General features: G+C 36.1%; 1 protein-coding gene across 3 annotated transcripts in view; it reads right to left on the reverse strand.

Annotated features, from left to right (window-relative positions):
- Positions 1-84: 84 nt before the first annotated feature.
- LOC144852890 (neo-calmodulin-like) overlaps positions 85-24,812 on the reverse strand; it is a 35,255-nt gene continuing 10,527 nt past the window's right edge. The window contains exons 1-6 of one of the 3 annotated variants that reach the window (XM_078710936.1): positions 24,451-24,703; positions 11,086-11,119; positions 9,835-9,978; positions 5,270-5,396; positions 3,025-3,140; positions 85-2,326 (exon numbers count right to left, since the gene is read on the reverse strand). In XM_078710936.1, the coding sequence (XP_078567062.1) occupies positions 2,298-2,326; positions 3,025-3,140; positions 5,270-5,396; positions 9,835-9,978; positions 11,086-11,119; positions 24,451-24,465 (465 nt within the window). In that variant the 5' untranslated portion in view covers positions 24,466-24,703 and the 3' untranslated portion in view covers positions 85-2,297. Of the gene's footprint in view, positions 2,327-3,024; positions 3,141-5,269; positions 5,397-9,834; positions 9,979-11,085; positions 11,120-16,452; positions 16,580-24,450; positions 24,704-24,812 lie in introns of those variants that run through there. The other 2 variants (XM_078710935.1, XM_078710937.1) reach the window with 2 other exon arrangements.

Raw genomic sequence — 24,812 nt, forward strand, 5'->3', positions numbered from 1 at the left:
AACGCACTGTTTAACGTTATTATAACGTATTTGTATGTATGTGTTTGTGTAATCTGCAAATGAAAAACAAAAACAGAAGCAGAGTTGAATAAAAGTGTAGGTGTTTATTCATACCACCTTGTATTTACATTTATAACACGTTGCATAATGTTTAAATATGGCAACAGAATTGGACAGTTAAAAGCAATCACGTTAAAACGTTCACATACGCACGTACTGTTAACACTTTACCATAACACGTTGTATATCCGCGAGCATTTTTCGAGTGAAAATTAAGCTGCATGATGTTTCATATAATGCATTTGCTGGTCTTCACGAGCAGTATGCATACTGAACGCGTGTTACGCGCGAGGCAGTCATGGTAAAGATTTATGTGAACAGTACGATACACGTCATACTTAAGTACACCCACCCACTCACGTAAGCACGTGTTATAAAAACAGAAACTAAATAATACAAAACAATTGCATATATCCAAAGAATAAGTACATGTTCAGAATTAACAAATACGTTAAAAAGCAGCAATTGGGAAATAAAATACAAAACTGCTGGCACAAAAATCCAGTTTGGTTGTCTGAAAATCGACATATGACTTGGAAACAAAATTCCAAAAGCAAAAACGTCACTATTACGTCACAATTTCAATATATATTTTATATTACAACAACCACCTCTTATTTACATTTACAAATCTAATCATTTAAAGATAAAATAAATTGTACTTTATTAGGGAATTTTAGTCAACATTATGTCCCAACATACATTATGTATTCTCCTATTTTCTAAACAAACATTATCATGTGTGTGTGTACATACGTGTGTGGAATGAAGTTACACCAGTACAGGGAAGAGTTAAAGCTTGGTTCCCACTAGGACGCAATACAATGACGTAAGCAACGCAAGAGAGTTGACCAATCACAAGCGACGGTTTGGATGTGATTGGTCAAATTACTTGAGTTGAGTGCTTGCATTGCGTCCCAGCGCGAACTAAGTTTACGAACGTACGCAAGTGTGTTAGTGTAAAAGCCGGGGCCGGAACATACGAAATGCATGTCGGGAAATATGTTTACGAACGCATTTTGCGTTACTTTAACTAAAAAAAAAATTCTTCACTACTGTCAATATGGTTATATTACAACAACATTCACATTTAAAATTCTAATAAATAAAATTCGTGTAACTTAAACGCTAAAACATTTTCCAACACACCAGCCGAGAGAATTAATCGTAAAATAAGGAAATCAAGACATTACCCTCATACCTTCTCTACCAATGTATGTATGTATACATCGATCACTAATTATTATTCATATTAATACATACTTAACTTACCAGTACTTAAAAATATAATAAGGCAATAGCACTATCGTATTGCCTAACAGTGGAAGTTTAGGGAAAAATGTTGGCGGTATAATACACCATTGTTCACTGTATTATTAATGTCTTCACACACATTCACAATTATAAAGGTACGAGGTGGTAGGGGCTACTGTTATTAGGAAACAGATATTTCACTCTTCCTGGTGATATCTAGATAATTTTGTATGTCAATTTCTAACTGAACCTAATCAGACAAACGATAAAGATGTGACAAAGTCACCTCTACTGCACTGACCCCATTAAGCTCTGTCTACACTATCAAACTAGTGGGACAAAGAAATATGGCAGTTATATGTCCAAATATAGTATTGATATGACATCATCATGTCAATATGTGAGCACATCACAATTTTTTGTCACATAAATTTTGATTTTCACTCGTCTCGCCGTTTGCGCTGGTTTTCGATTGTACGTGCAATAGAGGTTCTTCAAATGTATATATTTTTTTCTTTCATTGAATTAATGCTGACTTAAGCTCTGTCTACACTATCAAACTTTATGTGAGAAAAAGAAAATGTGATGTACCCATCATGATGTCATATTACTACCATATTTAGGCATATCTCTACCATATTTGGGCACATCACACTAGTTTGATAGTGTAGACAGAGCTTTAAATCTGTTGAGGAAGTTGATCACTGGTATCTTTATCGTGTGTTGTTCTACCTGAATTTAAATGTCACTGCAGCTACTTCGTGATGCGATAGTCTGTCTTTGTCTGACTGTCTTTACAAATTACACTGAGTATATAGTTTTTGGCCTAAAATGTTAGAGCTGGAAAGATGTTTATCTTTTCACGCACACAAACACACTGCCGCCCTCTGTCACGCACTGATTCATTACGTCACACATTGGCACACCCATATCTCTTTCTCACAACACTAACTAAAACAAAATACAGCATGGGCCCAAATAGGCTACTTATCCACCATTAGTGCTACAAATTCTGAAAAATAAAAAAAAATAATTGTCTATTTATTAGTAGGTCTATATGTTGACGAAACTACATACTAACATTTAGTATGGTATGGCAATGCGAATAAATGTTCATATATAGACCTATCTAAATGAGTCCTATTATGATTCATGGCATGACTTTCATATAAGTCATTTTAAACATTTTTAATATTGTGACCCATAGTTTAGTTATTGTAGACATATCTTTCTAAGTTATGTAATTTAGCCTTGTATAGTATGATCGACCAAGTAACCAATTGAATAAGCGATTGAAGATGCCTCTATTCTTAAGCCTTTTCTATGCGAATTTTTTATGCGAATCGAAAGCGCCAGCGAACAAATTCGCCTAGTGACAAATCGGTTTAGTATCGGGTATAATGTGAGTAGGCCTATGGAAATAGATAGCCAGTGTGAAAACGAACACACATTCGAGGCCCGCGCATAGTGACGTTTGTCTCTCACGCTCCACCAATTAAAACAGATCTGAACTAACAACTTTGCTGCGCTTGTTCGATTTACGGTGAACCATGGCACATTATGAAACTAACCATTAACAATAATTTTACACAAATTAACCGGGACATCTAACGTGGGGAAAACATTCTCGGTTCTACTCTCTTGGGGTTCGTTTCTGTTGATGCGCTGTTTTTGGACAGTTACGAAGGTCTCTCAGGTGTTATATCTTACCTTGGTAATCAATTGTGCCGTCATTATCTTTGTCGGCGTCTGCTAACAAATCTAATATATCTTGATTTGTAATCCCACCGTTGGCAACTTTCAAAACAGCAGCGAGTTCCTCGGCTCTGAAATAGTTTAGTAATTTCCAATATTTATTATTTTAATTTAATTACACGGTTTGTTTTTCATAATAACTATCACCTTTTCAGCTTGGTTCATATTCTATGACGCAGCGCAATGACGTACACGCAGCACAACATAATTTGAAGAATCAAAGCGACAGTTCGGGATCACCCGTCGCTTGTGATATAAAGTAGGAACAATTTAGAACACCCTATTCAGGGTACACTCCAAGGGGACACTTTCACGATATTACACTAAGGTCAACCCAACCTCTACTGAGTGGAAATCCCTATTAAGGGGAAACTTTGTTGAAATAGTCACTCACAAAAAGGGGGGTGTTAGGTTGAGGGGAGGGGGAAGATTGGGGTGGGGATAGGAGGTTCACTAAACCAACAATTGTGATCGTGTTTAAGGCCAAGAAAAATGTACAATTGAATATGTATAAGGTTGGAAAACAGTCAAAAACAGTCTTTTAAATTTCAGTACATTGTTAATGTTTAAATATTCTTAATTTAAAGCACAACAAAGTCATTATTTTATTTTTGTGTCTGCCGTAATTGAGACGCGATCCTAGATTGAAAACGTTGCTGACGATATAATTAAAAAGGCATGCGATTTATGTTCACAATAATATTCTAAATGTTTCTATCAATTTCCGGCATATTATTCAAAAATACGATCGACTTAGCAGTTTGGCAAAACGAGCTAATGTTCATAGTGCGTGAAACAGTTAAATTGTCTTGTTAGACAAAAACAAGGTACCGGGATGATTGTCTCATACGTTGCTCTCCATCTCAGTCGACTTTCAATTCCCAAGACACAATTATAAGTTTATATTTTGAAGCGTCGTGCTGTAGAATGATCCAATTAGAGGAGTGAAGTGATATTCTGGGCTTCATTAACGGTTCTGTCTTATTGCCAATTTACACTACAACGACGCTAAATATGTCCATTGAAAAACACAATGGTGTGAACTGCTGGCATACATCAAATTATTTCTGTATTCGTATAATTATTTATTGTTGATTGAATTTGGCCAATGACCCACAGCCTATAAGACTGAATAAGACTGCATTGCAGTTATAGTAACATATGTTTTTGTATGAATTACTACTTTAGTATTTAGTAATGAGCACAACTCAGTGCGCATATGTGGTGTGTACCGTAACGAATGACTGGGCAATTAGTGAATGCTTGGAATCTACTATCTCTTGTAAAGGTCCAACTAGCATTTAGCTGTGTTTTTAGTCGCGTGCAACGCGACTCTACAGCTCACTATGTCGGTCGGTTGGTCGGTTGGTCGGTAAACACTAACTTGTGAGCACGCGACTGCAGCCATGTATATGGCCTTGTTCTAGTAGATTTCATTTGCCATGCAGCATTCTTTATAATTATGAAATACTAGATGGTTCTCGAATACACAGTAATTTCAGCGTAAAAAAACTGGCGATTTCAAATGTACGTACCACAGGACTATAATAGTATTGCAATACTATATCTAAAGGTTTTAAGTTTATCCCTAAGGGCCCATACATTTACCTACTTGTGTAGTAAGTAAGTAATAATTATGCTGATGTTATGTTGTACTGTATTACAACATATTCCTATGATACTGAGGAAATCTAGATAGGCCTACAGTACCGAAAATCGGATGCTTTTGGACACCTCTATTCTCTGGCGACACTCATATTAAGGGGATACAATATTATGTTTACGGTGACACTTTTTTGGGGTTCCGAAGCTAAAAATACTCAAAATAACGCGCTCATACACTGTCTAGCGCCCTCAACCAACTTTTTCTATGCCCTATTTTCCATGATCCTGTAATTTTAAATCTAGGGAAATGTAATCTGAATCTGTTGTGTTTAAATGCAACGTTGATTCTATCCTTTTAAATTTGTTATTGTTAAGATAGGAAGCAGTTATAGTACCTTATTCGTATATAAACATACATCCACGTAAATCTCAACGCAATCATTCAACTACTTTAAAAGATTTTACCAAGCTTAACTTTTCTAAAGGGGAAATCAGAAAGATGTAGGTCTGTTATTAATTTATCAGGCTATGATTTGCATACGTAGGCGGCCTATTATGATACATTTTGTGTACGTGTGTCTGGCATATTCATTACCTGATAAAACCCCTTTGATCCTTGTCAAAGACTTGGAAGGCTTCTCGGATGTCTTCTGATTCGTCGCTGTCTTTCAACTTCCTTGACATCATTGTGCAGAACTCTGTGAAGTCAATGATGCCATTACCTGTTGAGACAAAATTCAAAATTGTCACGTGTCACATGTAGTGTAGACGTAGTACATTAAGATAGTGAGGATTCCCTCTAAGTTTTGAAAATTAAAATGCAAAAGATAGAACAGTCTAGAACCTCATTTCACCAATTTCATAATAATTGATCCGCCACTAAGATCAGGGAGATGTTATTATTTTATTTTACATCTCCCTGCTAAGATTAAGTTTCAAGGTTCAATTGAGTGTGTAATGCACTTATTGAAGGCATAGTGTAGGCGGCATATACAATGCTATATGTAGTCTAAGTTCTAGACTGTGTTTCTACTTAATATTAGTAAAAAGATAAATATGTTGGCACACATGGCGCTTCATACGTATAATACTCGGAGCTCAAATGTATTTTCCAGACAAAAATTGAAACGCCGACTGGCAGACTAACATAAAAAGACCGAATTAAATACAGTCTTGGGCGAAGTCTATGTTATTATAGCTAATGTTTTACTAGTTAATATAGATGAATGCTTACGCTATCATGTCTTTTACAGTGATTATATTGCTGATTTAAAGCGTTGTTCCCACTGACGCAGCGCACAATATTTTGCTTGTGTACGTCCTAACGTGAACCAAATTTTAAAGTTAAAGTCTGTAGGTCTATGCACTTATTGAATTAAGTACGGTAAGAATTATTCTTAAACACGCAGTGTTGTTAAGCTCTGTCTACACTATCAAACTGTATGTGACAAAAACAATATGATGTTCCCATATATGGACATTATGATGTCGTAGCTCTGTTTGTTAAGCTCTGTCTACACTATCAAACTTTATGTGACAACAAAAATATGATGTGCCCATACTATGAACATTATGATGTCATAGCACTACCATATTTCGGGATATCACTACCATATTTAGGCACATCACATGTTTCAGGAATAATACATTTCCGCTTTATTGATCAAGAATTTATAATATCAACTGTGTTGATAATTTCATTTGTTAAGATAAACTAACAAGTTTGTAATGCCATTAACCAGATTAAACATTTCAGTACTGCTAGTCATGCACGACTATTGCATTTACATGAGTGTCAATATCTTGTTAATTGAGAGAGGTTAAAACGTAAATGTTAAATGTGTTTATCCAAACTAAATATGAGGCTTTCTTTGTGAGGAGCATATATAAGCGACCGCCTTAGTAATATACGCAATGCTTAATTCATATGACATCAGTCGATAAGCTGAACTCTAACAAACCCGACGGTTTTATTAACCTTTTGCATATAGGCCTACTAAATTGATTTTATGTTAATCCGCTGCAGGTAGACGTGCTATTTCGGTTCTACTACAGAGGTAGAATATTATTTTAATAAAACTTTTATAAAAGTAACTTTTTACGTCATAATTTAGTTATAATTTATATTATAAATTAGATTAGGTGAACTCTAAGTAGGCCTAGCACTAATCCTATTGGATAGGCCTGCTGCATACAAACATGATGGACGTTGAAGGGGGCCGCGACGCGGTTCATTTACTGTATCTCAGTACGCGCTATTTAACGTGTATGTAAGTAGGCTACTGACCGTAGTTTTTGACAACACCCCCCACACACATTGGGCAACGGACGATTAGATATAGTGTAGCACGTGAGTAAAGCTCTGTGTCTACACTATCAAACCTTATGTGACAAAAAATGTCATGTGCCCATATATGGATATGGTGACGTCATATCACTACCATATTTGGGCATATCATTACCATACACTTTTTTTGTTGTCAAACTAGACTAGTGATAGTGTAGTCAGAGCTTAAAAGAAAAAAACAATTGTCTGAAATGATGATATCTATACGACAAAGTTGTACAATACTAGGATCGCTTAATATAACGAAAGTGATCAGATGGTGTCAACATACAATTTCCGCCATCGTTTCATCACCTAAGCGAACGAGATGGCCGACTAGGCTAATTTAACTAATCAAATCATGGAGACAATTTTGTTCATAGCATCAATTTACTTCATTATTACAATCGATATAGAATGTATTGTGAACCGCAATGTATTGTACAACATCCTGTGCCTATATCATCATCAGATCATATAATATAATATGACCACATTTATAAAACATATCATATTAGTAGCCTACAATATCGGTTTATGTTATTTCAATATCAAATCACATCATATCGCGTCACATCATATTATGCACCGTGACATACAACATTTTTCATCACATGATATATTCGCAATTGTTTATATTAATTAGTTATCATATTTAATATCGTGTCAAAGATATTATCTTGTATGTCCAGCAAATTACCTTCGTCTGTGACATAATGATGACACACATAGGCCCTACATCATCATTTTGCGTTAAAACGCTCTTAATGTTATGATAACGGTTTATGAACGCGTCGAATTGTGTCTTTTCCGGTTGATGTTATCAACTATCATTAATTAGTGTAATCAGGGAAGAGTTCACTCTTCCTGATGTAATTTAGAAGCTTAACAAAAAAATGGGACTAGACGCTTACGTTCAAACTATAGGCCTATGATAAAGCCAATTTACACAGACGAGCGGTAATGGTAGAAAAAATATAGAATCTATGTTATTCCTTATGACCATTTACACAAAGCGCGAAGTGGACGTACGGCCACCGGTTTCCGCAGAGATACAGATTCTACCTGTGAACGTGGGACACAAGCTACGCGGTTTTCCGCTTACCGTTACCGCGCGTCTGTGTAAATTGGCCTTAGCAATGATATACGTTTTCAATCTCGGTACTGTCTATAAATATAATTTGCAATTCGACAAAACGTCTGCTTAATGTTTCCCATCCATCCTTAGTTCGAATATTTAAACGTTTTCATTTCGATACTGTTTTGCTATCCATGGATGTTAACGAATTGTTAAAACTTATATTCACAATGTCAATGTTTCCATATATCCGTAGTTCGTGTACGCTAAACATTTTTACCTCGATACTGTTTTTTTTCGATGTATGTTGACGAATTGTTTAAATTACACAAAAATGAAACACGGTTTTAATGTCTTTTCATATCCTCAGTTCGTGAACGTTAAATGATTTTTATTCTAATTCTATTTTTATTCAAACTTTTAACTACCCTAAGAGACATTTTAACACATAGTCTGTTTGAATGTCTTAATTGCAAAAGACGTTGATGTGCCTTTGAAATACTTTGCACATACAAAGGTCGTTTACACGAGCCTCTAGAGAAAATTAATTGGCCATATCAAGATAAGAAACAATATACAGAACTATTTTATGGCCTACTCTGCACATGAACTCTAATGAACAGATAAAAACAATAAAATATGGAAGAAAGCGGAAAGGCTATTACGATTGCTAAAAATATATATTGCTAGTCTGTGTTGCATTCAATGTATTATACACTGAATTTTTATATTGTAATATATTGGTAAGATAACACCGTATAAAATACGCATCTATCGTACAGTAATTGAAATAGAGCACATGTATGTATACAGTAATGTTAAAATGATAAGGTTGTAGCTTTGCATTACGTCGTTTGTACGTTATAGTTCAGATATCGTTTCCTATGTGATGTGTATGTGTTAATAGGCGTAGGGAGTTATGTAATGAATATACACAGCAAACGACTCATGACGTGTCTCCTGGCTGTAGTGTTAAAAACATATAGCCCCTTATTCGTTTCATTGGGAAGTGTCCCCTTAATAGGGGTGTCCACTGGCTGGCTGTAGTGTTAAAAACATATATCTCCCTTATTTGTTTCATTGGGAAGTGTCCTCTTAATAGGGGTGTCCACTGGCTGGCTGTAGTGTTAAAAACATATATCTCCCTTATTCGTTTCATTGGGAAGTGTCCCCTTAATAGGGGCGTCCCGAAGGAAGTGTTCTACCGTAGCCTATAATGGCTGTCGTCCATTTGTGACCATAACCGTATTCAAAACTATGCGTAGGCCTACTATTAAAAAAAAGATATATTTTCATTTATTAACGAAAAATCCGCAGACCCTGAACTTTCGTCTTTGAAAGCATTCATTACATTTTAATACAATTAGTACACACAGTTATTGTATACTTATAAAATAAAAATACTGTATATCGTGGGAGACAAAATAAAAATATATTTGCATTAATTTGCACTATTTTATTCACGATACAAAGAGTTAAAACTAAAAAAACAGCCAATTTAAGAATGATATAAAATACCGTAAACCAACGTGCGAGAATGTTGAAAAGAAATTTTTCAACAAGTTTTTTTTTGCAGACATGGCGTGTCATAACATAACTTTAATATTTCAGCTGGAATTTCGTTTCAAAATGCCCGCTCTGGTGGCACTTATGTAAAAAGAAACGATAAGTAGAGACTTGCGGCAAGTCAATAATTAGTATACGATACAGTGCGCTTGTATAGAAAACAGACATTCTTAAAAGTTCATCAACTTACCATCTGCATCAAATTCATTGATCATATCTTGTAGTTCCTTATCCGAAGGGTTTTGCCCCATAGATCTCATTACCGTGCCTAGCTCTTTGGTCGTTATCGAACCATCTCCGTCTTTGTCGAATATCTCAAACGTTTCTCGTAGCTCTAATTGGAAGAATAAATCGAAACAAAACATTCTAATTATGTCAGTCCAATGAAAGGATATCGCTTTAATTAATCTTCTTTGACAATTGAAAGATTTCATCAAGAATTATGTCTCAATAAGGCAGCTGGTAATTTTGAAAAATAAAGATTGGGATGGATGATGAGAATATAGTGAACGTTATTAGAATGATGAGGATGGAAATGATATGATAATGATTGTGAAGATAACAATGATTATGGTAATAGTGGTAATATAACGATGATGATATTGAGGATTACGATATCTGATGATGACGGTGATGATAAAGTTGTTGAGGGTGATGATGATGTTGGTGTAAGGATGATGACGTTGATGGTGGTATATGGATGATGTTGTGATAATGATTATTATGATGATAATGAAGATCATGAATATGACAATGATTATATGATATGATTGTGACGATGATGATATGATAATGATTATTATGATGATAATAAAGATTATGATTATGACGATGGTTATGTTGTGATAATGGTTATTATGATGATAATGAAGATCATGATTATGACGATGGTTATGTTGTGATAATGGTTATTATGATGATAATGAAGATCATGATTATGACGATGATTGTGTTGTAATAATGATTATTATGATGATAATGAAGATCATGATTGTGACGATGATTTTGTTGTGATAATGATTATTATGATGATAATGAAGATCATGATTGTGACGATGATTATGTTGTGATAATGAATATTATGATGATAATGAAGATCATGATTATGACGATGATTATGTTGTGATAATGATTATTATGATGATAATGAAGATCATGAATATGACGATGATTATGTTGTGATAATGAATAGTATGATGATAATATGGTTGTGACGATGATGTTAGTAATTATGATGATGTTAGGAAGGAAGTTGTCTGTGATAATGACGATGGTGATAATGATAATAATGGTGTCAGCTTGGAGACGATATTGATAATTATGGTGATGTTGATAATGGTGATTTTGGGTTAATGGTATAACTGATGCTGATCAAGATTTAACATGTATTAATTTCTAAAAACATTGCTATAATATGAAGATAATAGTAGAAATCACTTACGTTCGAGTTCGAGTTTCGATAGTGACAGGTCCTCCTATAAGAAAGAAAAAGACACCACAGGTTATTGGATATACAGTATAACCTTACCGTGTCCCCTTAATAGGGGTGTCCCTTAAATAGGGTAGGGCTGAAACAACAACTCCCGTTCGTTCCACGGAAAGGTATCCCCTACAATACGGTATTGCTTTATTACGGAGTATTTTATAGAACCCAAATCGAAGAAAGCAAACTAATGCCAATGGTTAATATTTAACATTCAATTTTAAAGCTCCTAAGGCGCAATATTCCTTAGCCTTAGTTTAGTTGTATACTTAATATTATTATTTTAAGAAAAGTCCTATCGCAGTATAACTATACTGTATAGGCCTACCATTATTCATTGCATAGTATATTTGTTTTTTTTTTTTAGTATTATCGCAAATTTAGGGTTTAATATTTATATTTATTTCTGTACAGGTCGCCAATTAAGTTTTAATTATTTCTATCATATCCATCAATATTTTAATCATAATTGAATGACAGAAATTAATCCTTTATTACACGCATAAAACCCGTTCGTTCTTTGAGAAAACTATTGCAAATCAATGCCCCGTCGGACAAACGACTGAATCACGAAGTGTTGTTATTGAATATCAGTTACACAGCTTCCTAATTACATCACAGTAGAAAACTATGAAAAATTGAAACAGTGACGTCACTAAAGTTGATTTGACGACGTCATAGAATTGCTACTTCTCAACACAAAAGTATATATTCCAAATTAATAAAAACATGATGGTTTAAAAGTTACCGCACGTTGTTTGTTTATTGTGTGCTAATGTTTATTATGATGAATGGCCTATATACGTTTCGTATAATATGTAGAATAAATAACAAAAAGTGATTCATTTTTATGTTTACGTCAGGTAAAATAAGTCGATTGTCGATTGCCAACGTCAGCGAGTGCCGTCATACAAGTTAGTGTTTTTTGTACTATACCGCGAGTTTTAGAAATTTACATTTACAGAAAAGGTTTCATAAATACAATTATACAAAAAGATAACACTGTAAATGCCACATAGAATAGATTGGTATCTATAGTTATTTACTCGCTAGCTCTCCTCATGCGGCATTTGTAATATTCGATGTGGTCGAGAAACTACACACAATAACCCGTAAAGCACCGGCTTAGCACACAGACTTTCCTTTTAATTATGTTCAGTGTTTTACGAGTGTATTATCGGTGTCGACGTGACAAATTTAGCTTAAGAATTCAGCTTCTTTAGTTTTTGCGTGTATGTCGTTCCATTAACTAGCAATTGTATCACGACGCTATCTATCGTTCTTAATCCGTGTCCTCATCAACTTAGAATTGTGTTTGGTATGTGTTCTGATGATAAACACAGTGCACTCACTCAATAGCAGCAGACGTCTCATGTTTGTTACTTGTACTGTGATAAAGTCTAACACCCTATCCCCCCAAACCATAAATCTAAGAATATACTATTAAGAACCGCATTCGAACCCATTTTCGTGGCCAAAAATGTTTATGACAGATCTAGATATTGACAAAAGTGGCTACCCAGCGATTCACCAAGTCAGAGGTGGATCCAGGATTTAAAAAATGAGGGGTAAGGGGCGGAGTATGGTACGTATCTTCAACTCGAAAATGCGTGGGGCGGAATAGTCGTAGGAGGAGCAACAAGCAAAGGAACTGCCTTCTGAAAATAAGTATCGACTACAGATATACTACAGCTGCATGACAGGTGAAAACTTCATCATCATTGTGTATGCTGCGTTTATGAAATTATAAAATCGTTCAAGCATTCGTGCTGTAATCATGAAAAGAAAACGAGTAAACCATCATACTAAAATCACAACGTTCTTGTGACGTAGGTACACAGTGGTACAATAACGAAGGCGTTAAAATAACGATTTACAATAGTGTCAAAGACCTGCCTTCAGCTCGATAACAAGCATATTCCAAAACAATAACGTTTCTTTGGGTTTAAGGTTATTCCAATGATATATTCATTATTCCATATCAGAGGCTTATCCCCTACGTAAAAACGCACGTCGTGTATAATAGGCCTACACATCTTTTAACAGAACAAATAATTATATACCGTATAGAATATTATATGTAAGTTTGAAGAAATACCCGGTACCAACATAATTAGGCTGTAGTCGTAAAGGCCATTTATACATACTAGCGGTAACGGTAAGCGGAAACCCAAAAAATATAGAATACATGGCCATTTACACAAATCGCGGAGCTGACGGGCGACTGTATAGATATGGGGGACACAAGCTACGCGGCTTCCGCTTACCCTTACCGCTCGTCTGTGTAAATAGGCCTGTATATACGGCCCCGATATCCAGCGTCGACTAAAGCGGTATACTGTATACACAGTCACTATTGTACGCTAAACCATTTCACTATTTTAATTGACATATAATAATGATGCGAAAGCAATAAAAAGAAAGCAATTTACGAAGAAGGTAAATATGTTCGTGAACACAACAAGCATCGAAACCGGGCCTGTGGCGATCAATTTGTAAAGTAGGCCTAACCTGGCGTTACATTTTAGGCATTCGTAAAATAGGTCGAACGAACTACTTTAAAGCTCCTGAAGTTGGTCTTCGTGCTTATGGTGCCTTATTTTTGTAACACAGATATATTTTGACCTACTCGTGCAACGTTTCTGTAGGAATATTTGCACGCCATACGCCTAAAGCGTTTAACAGTCTTTACTATTATTTGAAGGCGTTATTTTAGTACCACATGGCATGTTCTGATTGATATTATTAATCTTCATTTCAAAAACGTAAAACCTGTGAACTTTACAGTGTAAAGAGATAAGTTGGCACTAATAACACAATTACGACTCATCATGCCAATCATCAGAGACGCATATTTAACATGTACACGTACGTACGTAACAGATACAGTAATCCTCATTGATTAGCGACCTTTAATGTCGGGACATAGACGAACGATGAATGTCAACCCGACCAAATAAGTCCCGATAATAAACGGAACGGTGTATACTGGGGAAGTGGCGTAACGGCTATGAGCTCTCACTAGCTAAACACAGGGGCCCCGGAGCTTATGCAGGCCCCTGAGCAGTGCCCAGAGGAAAAAACACGCATTCAAATATGTCGAAAAGGCTAAAAACACCCGAGGTCTCCAGCATTGGAGGTCCACTTAGGGTTCATAAACCAGGGGCCTAAGCTTCTGCGTTACGCCACTGTACTGGGGGCCCTAAACTACGTAACTCGTAGGTAAACATGATAGTCCATCTCGGCCGCCGGTTTTGATACGATGATTATGGAGTGCATACGGGGGAAGGATCATTTTTAAACTTTATCACTGCGTTGGAAAAAGCTTTTCAAAACCACTGACTTGTGTTTTACTCTCGTACAAACACATGATAGAAATCAATAATGTTAGTTGAGGATGGTTGTTAATGACAGGTCTTTTACTTATCGTAATTGCAATTAAAAGAGTTAAAGCAAGACCTACTCTACTCTGATTGTGTATTTTTAAAACGAGTTAATCTTACGTTACTTTAAAAATCGCAACAAAAGTTCACCGTCCTCTGGATGAATGACGTATTAAGTCTGATTTACACGCGATCCGCGACTCCCAGGTCCGGAGTGACGCAAGCGACGAGATCAACAACTAAGTTAAAGGCTTTTCTACACTATCAAACTTTATGTGACAAAAATGTGTGATGTGCCCATATATGAACATGATGATGTCATATTACTACCATGTTTGGGCATATCACTACCATATTTGGGAACATCACACTTTTTTTAGTAAAACTAGTTTGATAGTGTAGACAAAGCCTAAAAAACGTGAGTCCACGATTCCCCCTGCGGGTGTGTAATCCCTCTCACATGATCAAGGTTTTCATTGGGACATTCCATCGCTCGTGTTCTAGTCCTAGTTGCCCTATGTACTAGAGGATCGTAGGGGACGTAGCAGATATTGTCCTTCCATATAGGGGAATTAGTAGTTGTACTCATCATGATACGATACACAGTCAATAGCCTACATATACACAGACAATACTTTTTAAAATGCGGATATGTAATAGAATTTGTGTCAAGATCGTAGTTGTACTGTTGTGAATTATTGACCTAGTAACTATAGAAATCATTGTTGTCTATCTGGAATATTATTTTGGGCTAGACAATTCATCTCTATTGTACTAAAAACCTATGATACGGAACTAATCTATCCCCTTGATGGAAAAAACTAGATATGTCACCATAACAATATATATTTACGCACCGTAAAACCAATTCACACCTTTTTTTGTACATAAGGACGTTTATAGCTTGTAAATGTATAAGTTTGTATACCTTGTTTTGTATGATCAAGGCCTTGGTGTGATCTATCAACTTAATACTGTATGCCTAATATCAAAACAATGAGCGTTCAGATTCAGATGACATTTTATAATATGTCCATTAACACTATCAATAGTACTAAAATTCTTCAAGTCACACGGGAACCAGACAATGTGTAGAAGCAACCATGCCAACAATAAGTAAGCACCTGGATTGCACTCGAACATGACTCGAATCGAGTATTCCGCGTGTTTTGACTTTTGAAAAGTACTGTTAATGTCCGGGCTACAGTTATTGCGTGGTGATACAAATTACATACCTATACTAACTGATAAAGACGCAACGTGAATGAGACGTTCTTTGATAATTAGCCTGATAGATACAACATACCAGAGTGTACAAATGATTAGGGTTGATTGATGTGTAGAACAAACCGCTTAGGTCTTGACCATTACCCAGCATCGCTGCATATGGCGTGCCATAGTGCAATGTTGGTGCAACATGACTCGGTTCATTCTTACTGTGATCATCAGATCGAAAGCGCAAACTACACTATGCGTACGGCAGTGATAGGATGGATATTATTCACAATTACTAGATAGATTATATCTAGCTGTACCATCCTTGAACTAATACAGTAATGTTGATGTTGTTGCTACCATATCAGTTGAGGGTCCATGGTTTTTAAATAGAGAGGCTTTAAAATAATAAATCGCCCCACCCCTTGTCCTAACTTTGGATCAGTCAATCAACACAACAAAACCCCATGAATGCACATACATCCGTATTACCGGTTGTGATTTGAGGTACTGTACAAAATAGGCAAATCAAATAATAACAAGAAAAGTTTGTAAAATCACATGGCTGTATTAGGGTTGGTTATAACCAATACACCACTCCGTGCACATTCAAATAGATAGAAACAAGTACATTTCTCTTCGACTCGGATAATGTTGAATAACATCGTGGTTGCCTCTTTTAGACGCACATAGACGCATCTTAAATGTATAAATACAATATGCCTACCTGTAATAGCTTTTCATAGCGCAATCGCGTGAACATTGTGAACGCCCGGTCTGCAAATACGACGTGTCGACGACGCAAATATCTGTTAGAAAGTAACCTACGGTATTTCTGAGCTAGGCCTCGAGCAATAGTGATGGTGATATCAGTCCCGGCTCCTCCGGTAGAAAAACGATGCTAATGATTTGTTTTCATTTCTTCTATAGCATTGGAAATTCAGATACGCGTTCTGCGGATACGTGACACGTCAGGAATTTCGTATGAAGTCAATCAGAGTGCCGTAATACCCGCGTTAATTAATTACAGCGCACTGATATCATAATTAAATGACAAGAGGGTGTTCGTACTTATACTTTCTCTCAATGTCAGGGTTCACCATTTCGTGTTTGTTTCGTAATACACACGACCCTCTTACAACAACCTTTTGTCGGAGCTCAAACTGGGTACTGACGGGAGTTCTAATCAATGCCCCGTGACGAGAACATTCTGACAGCGCTCTTCTGTTAAAATATTCTCAGATAAACGATGTTCACGTTGCGAGCAAATTACCAAACCGTTGACCTACAGCCTAGCCGTGATAGCTTTCTATTAAAGCATTTAAAAGGGCCTCACCCCCTGTCATACAATGATGGGACATACGGCTGCTGAGCACCCAGTTGAGCTCAAAGTGTGTACACCTCGTATTTATACACCCATCAATCTTAATTAATAGACCCATATTTTTTTTCCAACCTTAAAAAAAAACACCCTGTACTTTGAGCTTATAGTAATACCATCTAATTTTACTGGTTAAGGTTACATAGTCTTCCCCGGTAGACTCTCCTTAGATATTTTTATGTCAACTGTTCATATAACATTAATAATACATTTGTTTTGAAATGTCACTGCCCTTGATTTTATCGATTAGTTTGCCACCGTCTTTTCCATTACCGTACCCTTAGACACATCATGATTTAAAGTAACATAGAATATTAATGCTACATAATGACATATCTAATGCCTATTTATTAAACACGTCATGATTTAACATTATTCTTACGTTCTCTCGTTTTTATGGCTGTGTATAGTACACACAGTACACGTCATTAATTAGGTTTCACATAGAGACCGCCGCCTGTGAATGTACTTCTTGTTTTTGATCAATTTACATTGAATTTTACAAATGTATTAATTAAGGGCCTCGGGAATACAGTATACAGGCCTACATTTTCAGTCAATAATAATTAACACGGATTCCGAGAGTATTGGGCATTTTCTCTTATCCACAGACCCAGTTCCATCCGGCTCTCTTTCCAGATATTCCGTCAATAGAACAGAAGCTCGTGTATCCGAGGTTATAAGCTTAAGCGTGGTTCCCACTAGCGACGCGACGTAACGCAACGCAGCGACGTTTTGACGCAAAGTGCTGTATTGCGTAATCACAAGTGGGAACCGACGACAAAACAGTTCTGCAAACATCGCATGTTTGATTTCACGCAGGCGGGGGGAAACACAATTATCAGAAGGGCATTTCCTTACGTTGCGTAGGTTGCGTTACGTTGCGTCGCGTCGCAAGTGGGAACCAAGCTTTAGCTTATCCATAAAGATGGGACCGAAGTTGTGATTAATTCAATATACAGGCCTAGTTGATTCTGAATCTTGATTGTGGGTTGGAAATGGACTGATCTCAGACATGCGCACTATCGTTAATGTCTTCCCTAATTCGAATGTGTCGGAATTAATAGAGACTTATATAAACTGCAGCTGACAAAAGGAATTGTACTGTAGCGTGCAGTTGGTGGCATCAATTAAATATCAATTTGGACAGGTCATTGCAGTAATTTGATTAGCAACCCAAATATTGTCCACTAGGCACCTATACTGTGAGGTATTTGCCTGTGGTTTAGGCCTGTCCATACAGTAGCGTTAAATTTGTTACATACAATTCGATTGTATACTTTATAAAATAAGTTTTATTGCCTTCATCGTCATAGTAAATATAAACCGTATAATATTATAGCAGCACTACTGAAAGCAACCAAAACATATGCCTACATGCACCTATGTTGGGTATTTGTTAGGCCTGTCCATACAGTAGCGTTTAGTTTGTTTTATGCATGCAGTTTACTCTATGTTTAGTGGTTTAACAGGGAGTAACAACTCTCTGGTCTACATGCTCGGTAACTGATCCCATGGTCCTGAGTTCAAATCCTGTCAGGTGCCATGTTTTTTTTTGTCATGATAGAACACCTCCATACCCAAAGTCTTATAACAAGACTTTGTTTGTGTAGAGCATCTTGTGTATATTATGTTGGTCTTTGTGATTATTTAAGGGGGAGACCACGAGCCCCAATGCTTGGTTCCCACTAAAGACGCAACACAAGGACGTAACGTAACTTAAGTGAGTTGACCAATCACAAATGATGGATTATTCGAACTATAGCATGCCATTGGTCAACACGCTTGCGTTACGTTTACGTCCTTGCGTTGCATTCTAGTGGGAACCAAGCTTAAGGGCCGGGATCTGTGGCTATCTGGCCTCTCCAGGAGACTATTCGCCAAACGGTATAAAAATACACTGAAAATACATACAAATACATAAATGGGGCGGTAAACTTTTAAAAAAGAATAGAAGTTATATTTTATTCATTTCCTCGTATTATATAAATCTAAACCGCTGTAGCAAAACAACCTAGCAATGTCCACTGGTACTCCAAATATTAATCAATTGAATTCCTGTCCCTGTTACGTTTGTTACATACAATTCGATTATATAGATAAAATAGGCTAATTTTGTCGCTATGATATATCTACTCTACTAAGGGTACAGTTTAACATCACTGTCATTAATGATATTTAAATGTCTAAGTTGAACATACGTTCTGTAAAAACATAATGAGTGTACAGTAAAATTGTTGTCGTATAAAAGTGCGCAGTGTGAAATGTAATGAACGTCCTAAAATTGCCCAACAGGTCAACTACTATAGAGATAATCGTTTGACACTTTCATCAAAGAAATTAAAATGTGAAATGTATGTCACATAGAGGCCTTAATGTGTATAATAATATGTATCCCGCCGATCATGCGAACAAATCAAACTTGTTAATGAATGGTATTTTTGACATTGATAGCAGTCGTGTGAGGACGATTAGTCCTACATCGAATAGAGCGTTGTGTTGTCGTAATGAATACACAAAACGTTCTATTATTCGTTTAACCCTGTTCGTTGAAAGCAAAATAAAAATTAGAAACAAAAACCAAACTTGCTTTATGAGCCACGAAATTGTTTATATTGATAACAGTCGTGTGAGGACGAATTTAGTCCTATATCAAATGGAGCGTTATGTATACGATTTGCTATAATGAAATACCTGTAGACACAAACGTTCTATTATTTGGTTAACCCTGTTCGTTGAAAGCAAAATACAAATTCGAATGGGGATTATAGATAAAATGTATCTTCCATTAAGGTTAATTGTTACAGTGACCCAGAAAAAGATGGATATGAGTAATGGTATACCAATGTTAGTTGTTTACACAGGTAGGCCTAGTGGTTCCTACCAGTGACGTTAGTGATAACTGTGCCCATACATCCAACTTACCCGGGTAATTAGTCAGGTGGCTTAGCGACTAAAACGTTACACGGTGGACAAAAGCACCAAATTTGGCATGAGGCTTCTTTTAGACGTACTAATAGATTTTTGCCTAGGAGCCACCCGATCAGCTTCCGATTTTCCAAGATGGCGGCCAAAATCCAAAATGGCTGCCAGTAAATTGGTATATCATATATCTCTGGCTGTAAAAGTTACAAATAGACAAATAATGTACTGAATCAAGAATTTCTGAGGTCAGTAAAACCGATTCAGGAAATATTATATAAAGGGAGTTCCAAAATGGCGCCCAAAAATAAAAATGGTAGCCATTGAAATTGAAATACATATAATCGTATACAAAGTCACAAATAGTCCATTCCTAATGTAATTTAGTCTGCAAATCAGAAGGAAAGTGCAAGCATTGCATTTTATGAATTTTTTAACCATGCTAGTTATAAAAACCCATGTTATCAAATTTCTAAAGTTTTTCCTTGACCTTTGACCTCAATTTGATTATTTTAATCCAATTGAAAACAAAATAACCATATCTCCGCAACGCTTACATTAAATTAAATAATTTTAGTGTCAAATTATTTGGAAGATGCATATTAATATTCGTCCTAATGGAAACATTTGTCAAAAAATGGCCGGAAGTATGATTTTTGGTATTTTTGACCTTTGACCTACATGTCATATAACTTGGTAACTAACAGTTGGACAAACTTTAAATAGGTCTCAAATTAATCAGAAGATGGATGTTTCTATTCAGTCTAATACAAACTTTTCCAAGAAAATGACCCAGATTCTTGTTATTGACCTTTGACCTGTACTGGTAGTACACATTTCTATATCTCGAAAACTAGTGGTCGTAAAAGTTTTTTTATGAGAAATTGTTAGAAAAATATATATTTATATGTTTTAAAATAAAACAGTTTCTATAAAAATGTAAAAGAATCCTAATTATGATAACTAAATTTTTAATTTCTTAATATCCAATAGTATTGTTATGTATTAAAATGTGTTATATTTGCTGATTTTAGGCACTTAACGTAAATTTATCTGAACTATGGATATTTAATGTAATTTTTTTTTTTTTAATATAAAGAAAATGTAATTATCTATCAAATAAGACCATTTAAAAAATATTCTGACAAAACCTTAGTTAGTTACAGGTAAAAAAGTGTACTTTTACTTATGTGAACAGCGCCCTCAATCTTTATTTTCCCAAAAATACCACATTTTATGTGGTTTCAGAAACTGAACTGGTTATAACTTTTTTTTATTGATTTTTGTTACAGTTACTTGTAATTTACATACCACCTCTACCATTTACTACAGTTACTTCCTTTACATATTACTTCTGCCGTCCACAGATACTGTATGTGATTTCCTAGTTTACTGGCAGCCATTTTGGATTTTTCCCACCATCTTTGCAACGAGTGACCTATATTATGTACCATGTCTAAAATATGTTTCAATGACCATGATTAGGCCTACTCCATGTTTTCCAACTTCGTTTGATACCTATATGCGATTTCTGCAACCAGAATGATATTCCAGTTTAGGCTACTGGCAGCCATGTTGGATTTTGGCCACTATCTTAACAACGAATGACCCATGTCATGCAACATGTCTAAAATATGTTTCAATGACCATGAATAATATGTTTTGATAGTTCATTTGCCTATATGCGACTTCTGCAACAAATGAAATGTGATTTTCCAATTTATTGGCGGCCATTTTGGATTTTGGCCGCCATCTTGAAAAATAAATTACGACCAGCGTGGCTCCTAGGCAAAAATCAATTGGTAGGTCCCAACGAAGCTCCATGCCAAATTTGCCGCTTTTGTCCACCGTGTAACGATTTCCTCATTTTTTGTTGTTAAGCCACCTGACTAAATACCAATGTTAGTTATTCACACAGGTAGGCCTAAGTTGGTTCCTACCCAGTGACGTTAGCGATAACTGTGCCCATACATCCAACTTACCCGGGTAATACCAATGTTAGTTATTTACACAGGTAGGCCTAAGTTGGTTCCTACCAGTGACGTTAGTGATAACTGTGCCCATACATCCAACTTACCCGGGTAATACCAATGTTAGTTATTCACACAGGTAGGCCTAAGTTGGTTCCTACCAGTGACGTTAGCGATAACTGTGCCCATACATCCAACTTACCCGGGTAATACCAATGTTAGTTATTTACACAGGTAGGCCTAGGTGGTTCCTACCCAGAGTTACGTTAGCGATAACTGTGCCCATACATCCAACTTACCCGGGTAATACCAATGTTAGTTATTTACACAGGTAGGCCTAAGTTGGTTCCTACCCAGTGACGTTAGCGATAACGTGGCATACATCCAACTTACACGGGTAATACCAATGTTAGTTATTTACGTACACAGGTAGGCCTAAGTTGGTTCCTACCAGTGACGTTAGCGATAACTGTGCCCATACATCCAACTTACCCGGGTAATACCAATGTTAGTTATTTAAACAGGTAGGCCTAAGTTGATTCCTACCCAGTGACGTTAGCGATAACTGTGCCCATACATCCAACTTACCTGGGTAATACCAATGTTAGTTATTTAAACAGGTAGGCCTAAGTTGGTTCCTACCCAGTGACGTTAGCGATAACTGTGCCCATACATCCAACTTACCTGGGTAATACCAATGTTAGTTATTTAAACAGCTAGGCCTAAGTTGGTGCCTACCCAGTGATGTTAGCGATCCGGGTAAATAACTAAAGCTTGGTTCCCACTTGTATGCAACGCAAGTGATTTGACCAATCACAAGCGATGGACTATTCAGTGGCTTCTCATTGATCAACCCGCTTCTTGCGTACGCACGCCCTTGCGTCGCGTCTCTAGCGATAACCAGTTTGTTTGCATTGCGCTTACAGCCTAGTAGTCAGAACCAAACTTAAGGCTGAGCGGGACCTATAAGTCTGCGCGGTGATTCAAAGGTATCTGTGGAAATGTAGGTTCCGCTTATTTAGATTTCTGTTAAAGACCCGAATGGAATGCCATACATCCAGGCCTAGAGCATCGCGGATCATAAGTGAGGATGTATACGGTCAGCAAACGGCGAATTCTTCAGCTGGTTGTTGTGACTAATGTAATAAATATATTATTCCATTCACAGCTGGTGTATATCAATTGAGAGTAGTGTGTGTACATTTTCAAAGTAATATAACCATTAGAAAAACACATATCGGTGACATCACAGAGAAACATGATGTAGACGCGCGCGTCCACGTTTTATCAGAAATTGTACGCGCGTGGTGAGTGTGCGCCGAGAAATTAACATAATCTCAAATCTCTCGCATCTAATTTCTATAAATTTACATATAAATTTACACAAATGAGACTATTCTTCTTTTAAGCGGTTGAACAAACCAACAAGCATAATTATACAGAATATATATATATTAATGTACAGTATTTGTTAACATACGGAATGTAGGATATATCCAAAATTCAAGCCTGATTTTAGTAATAATAGTATACTAAAATCAGTATAGCATGTTGGATATTTATGTCATTGTCGTATCTATCTACTTCTTTTCAGTGCGCATTTATCCCATTATTGAAATAATTTATATATGAAAACACTAGACTGCAATCGTGGGCGTACTCTTTCACAACTTTATGTATACGTTGTTGACAAAATCAAATTACCCAAAAGATTTGTGTATTATATATCATCATTTCACACGGTCATAAAAGGTCTTGTGCAGCTATGTATGTATAATATAGTCGCTCTTGTACTTATGTAGCCTGGGTATCATTAAACACGGAACAAATTGTAAATTAAATTGCTAAATGACATACCGGTAAAAATTACGATATTTGTAGTAACAATTCTTTTGAATTATAGTGATAATGATTATAGTGAATTATTAGTGAATGATTCCAGTTAAATGCAACCGCTACTGGAAAGTTACTATTACGAGAGTCCCCTCTCTTATACACACATCTCCTATTTAGGAGACACCGTGCCTAGGAACGAGGGGAAATAAAGTGTTATCACTACACTGCCAACCCTTATAATAAATGTTATTTATTATTATTATTATTATCCATTGGAACACTTTCCCGTGAACGGAAAGAGTCGAAAGGAAATAGTTTGTTAACACTACTGCCAACCCCTTTTCAGTGGACACCCCTATTAAACAAACGCATTATTAGTCCAACACTATGTACTGGTGACTTTGATTAAAGAACTTATCTAAAGAATTATATACAAATATAACGTACACAGCAGTAGGCCTACTATTATATACATTTGCTTGTTTTTAAATTAGTACGGTAGGCCTTACAATATTAAAACAGATATCTGATATGAACCAATTATCAGTTCAGACACACCAATGTCATGAGCCTCGGAGATAATTGATAATAATGATATGAATATATTTAGGCCTACCATTATTGATGCCATTCTTCGTCCCTGTCTATACGTCCCACTCACCGACACGATCGTATATATAGATAAATATCCTTAAAGTATAGGTATGTCAATAACAAAAGAGCAATCCAAACATCGTCTCCATTCCATAACACCGTAAAGTTCAGTGTTGTTTTTTTTTTTAATCGGATGCAATTGAATTTAAACGCTTTAATCAAGCATTATGTGACGTCAGAGGGGAGGGACGAACCCATTCGAAAGCGAACACTGAACTAGAACCGACGGAATAGTATGTGAATGGAATAAATACAGTGAATTGATAGTCCATCAAGGGTGACAGAAACTAATAGGACATGGTGCGTGCGCAAGCATTTGAATAA

Source organism: Antedon bifida, chromosome 9, assembly GCF_963402885.1.
Source record: "Antedon bifida chromosome 9, ecAntBifi1.1, whole genome shotgun sequence".
Lineage (NCBI taxonomy): Eukaryota > Metazoa > Echinodermata > Crinoidea > Comatulida > Antedonidae > Antedon > Antedon bifida.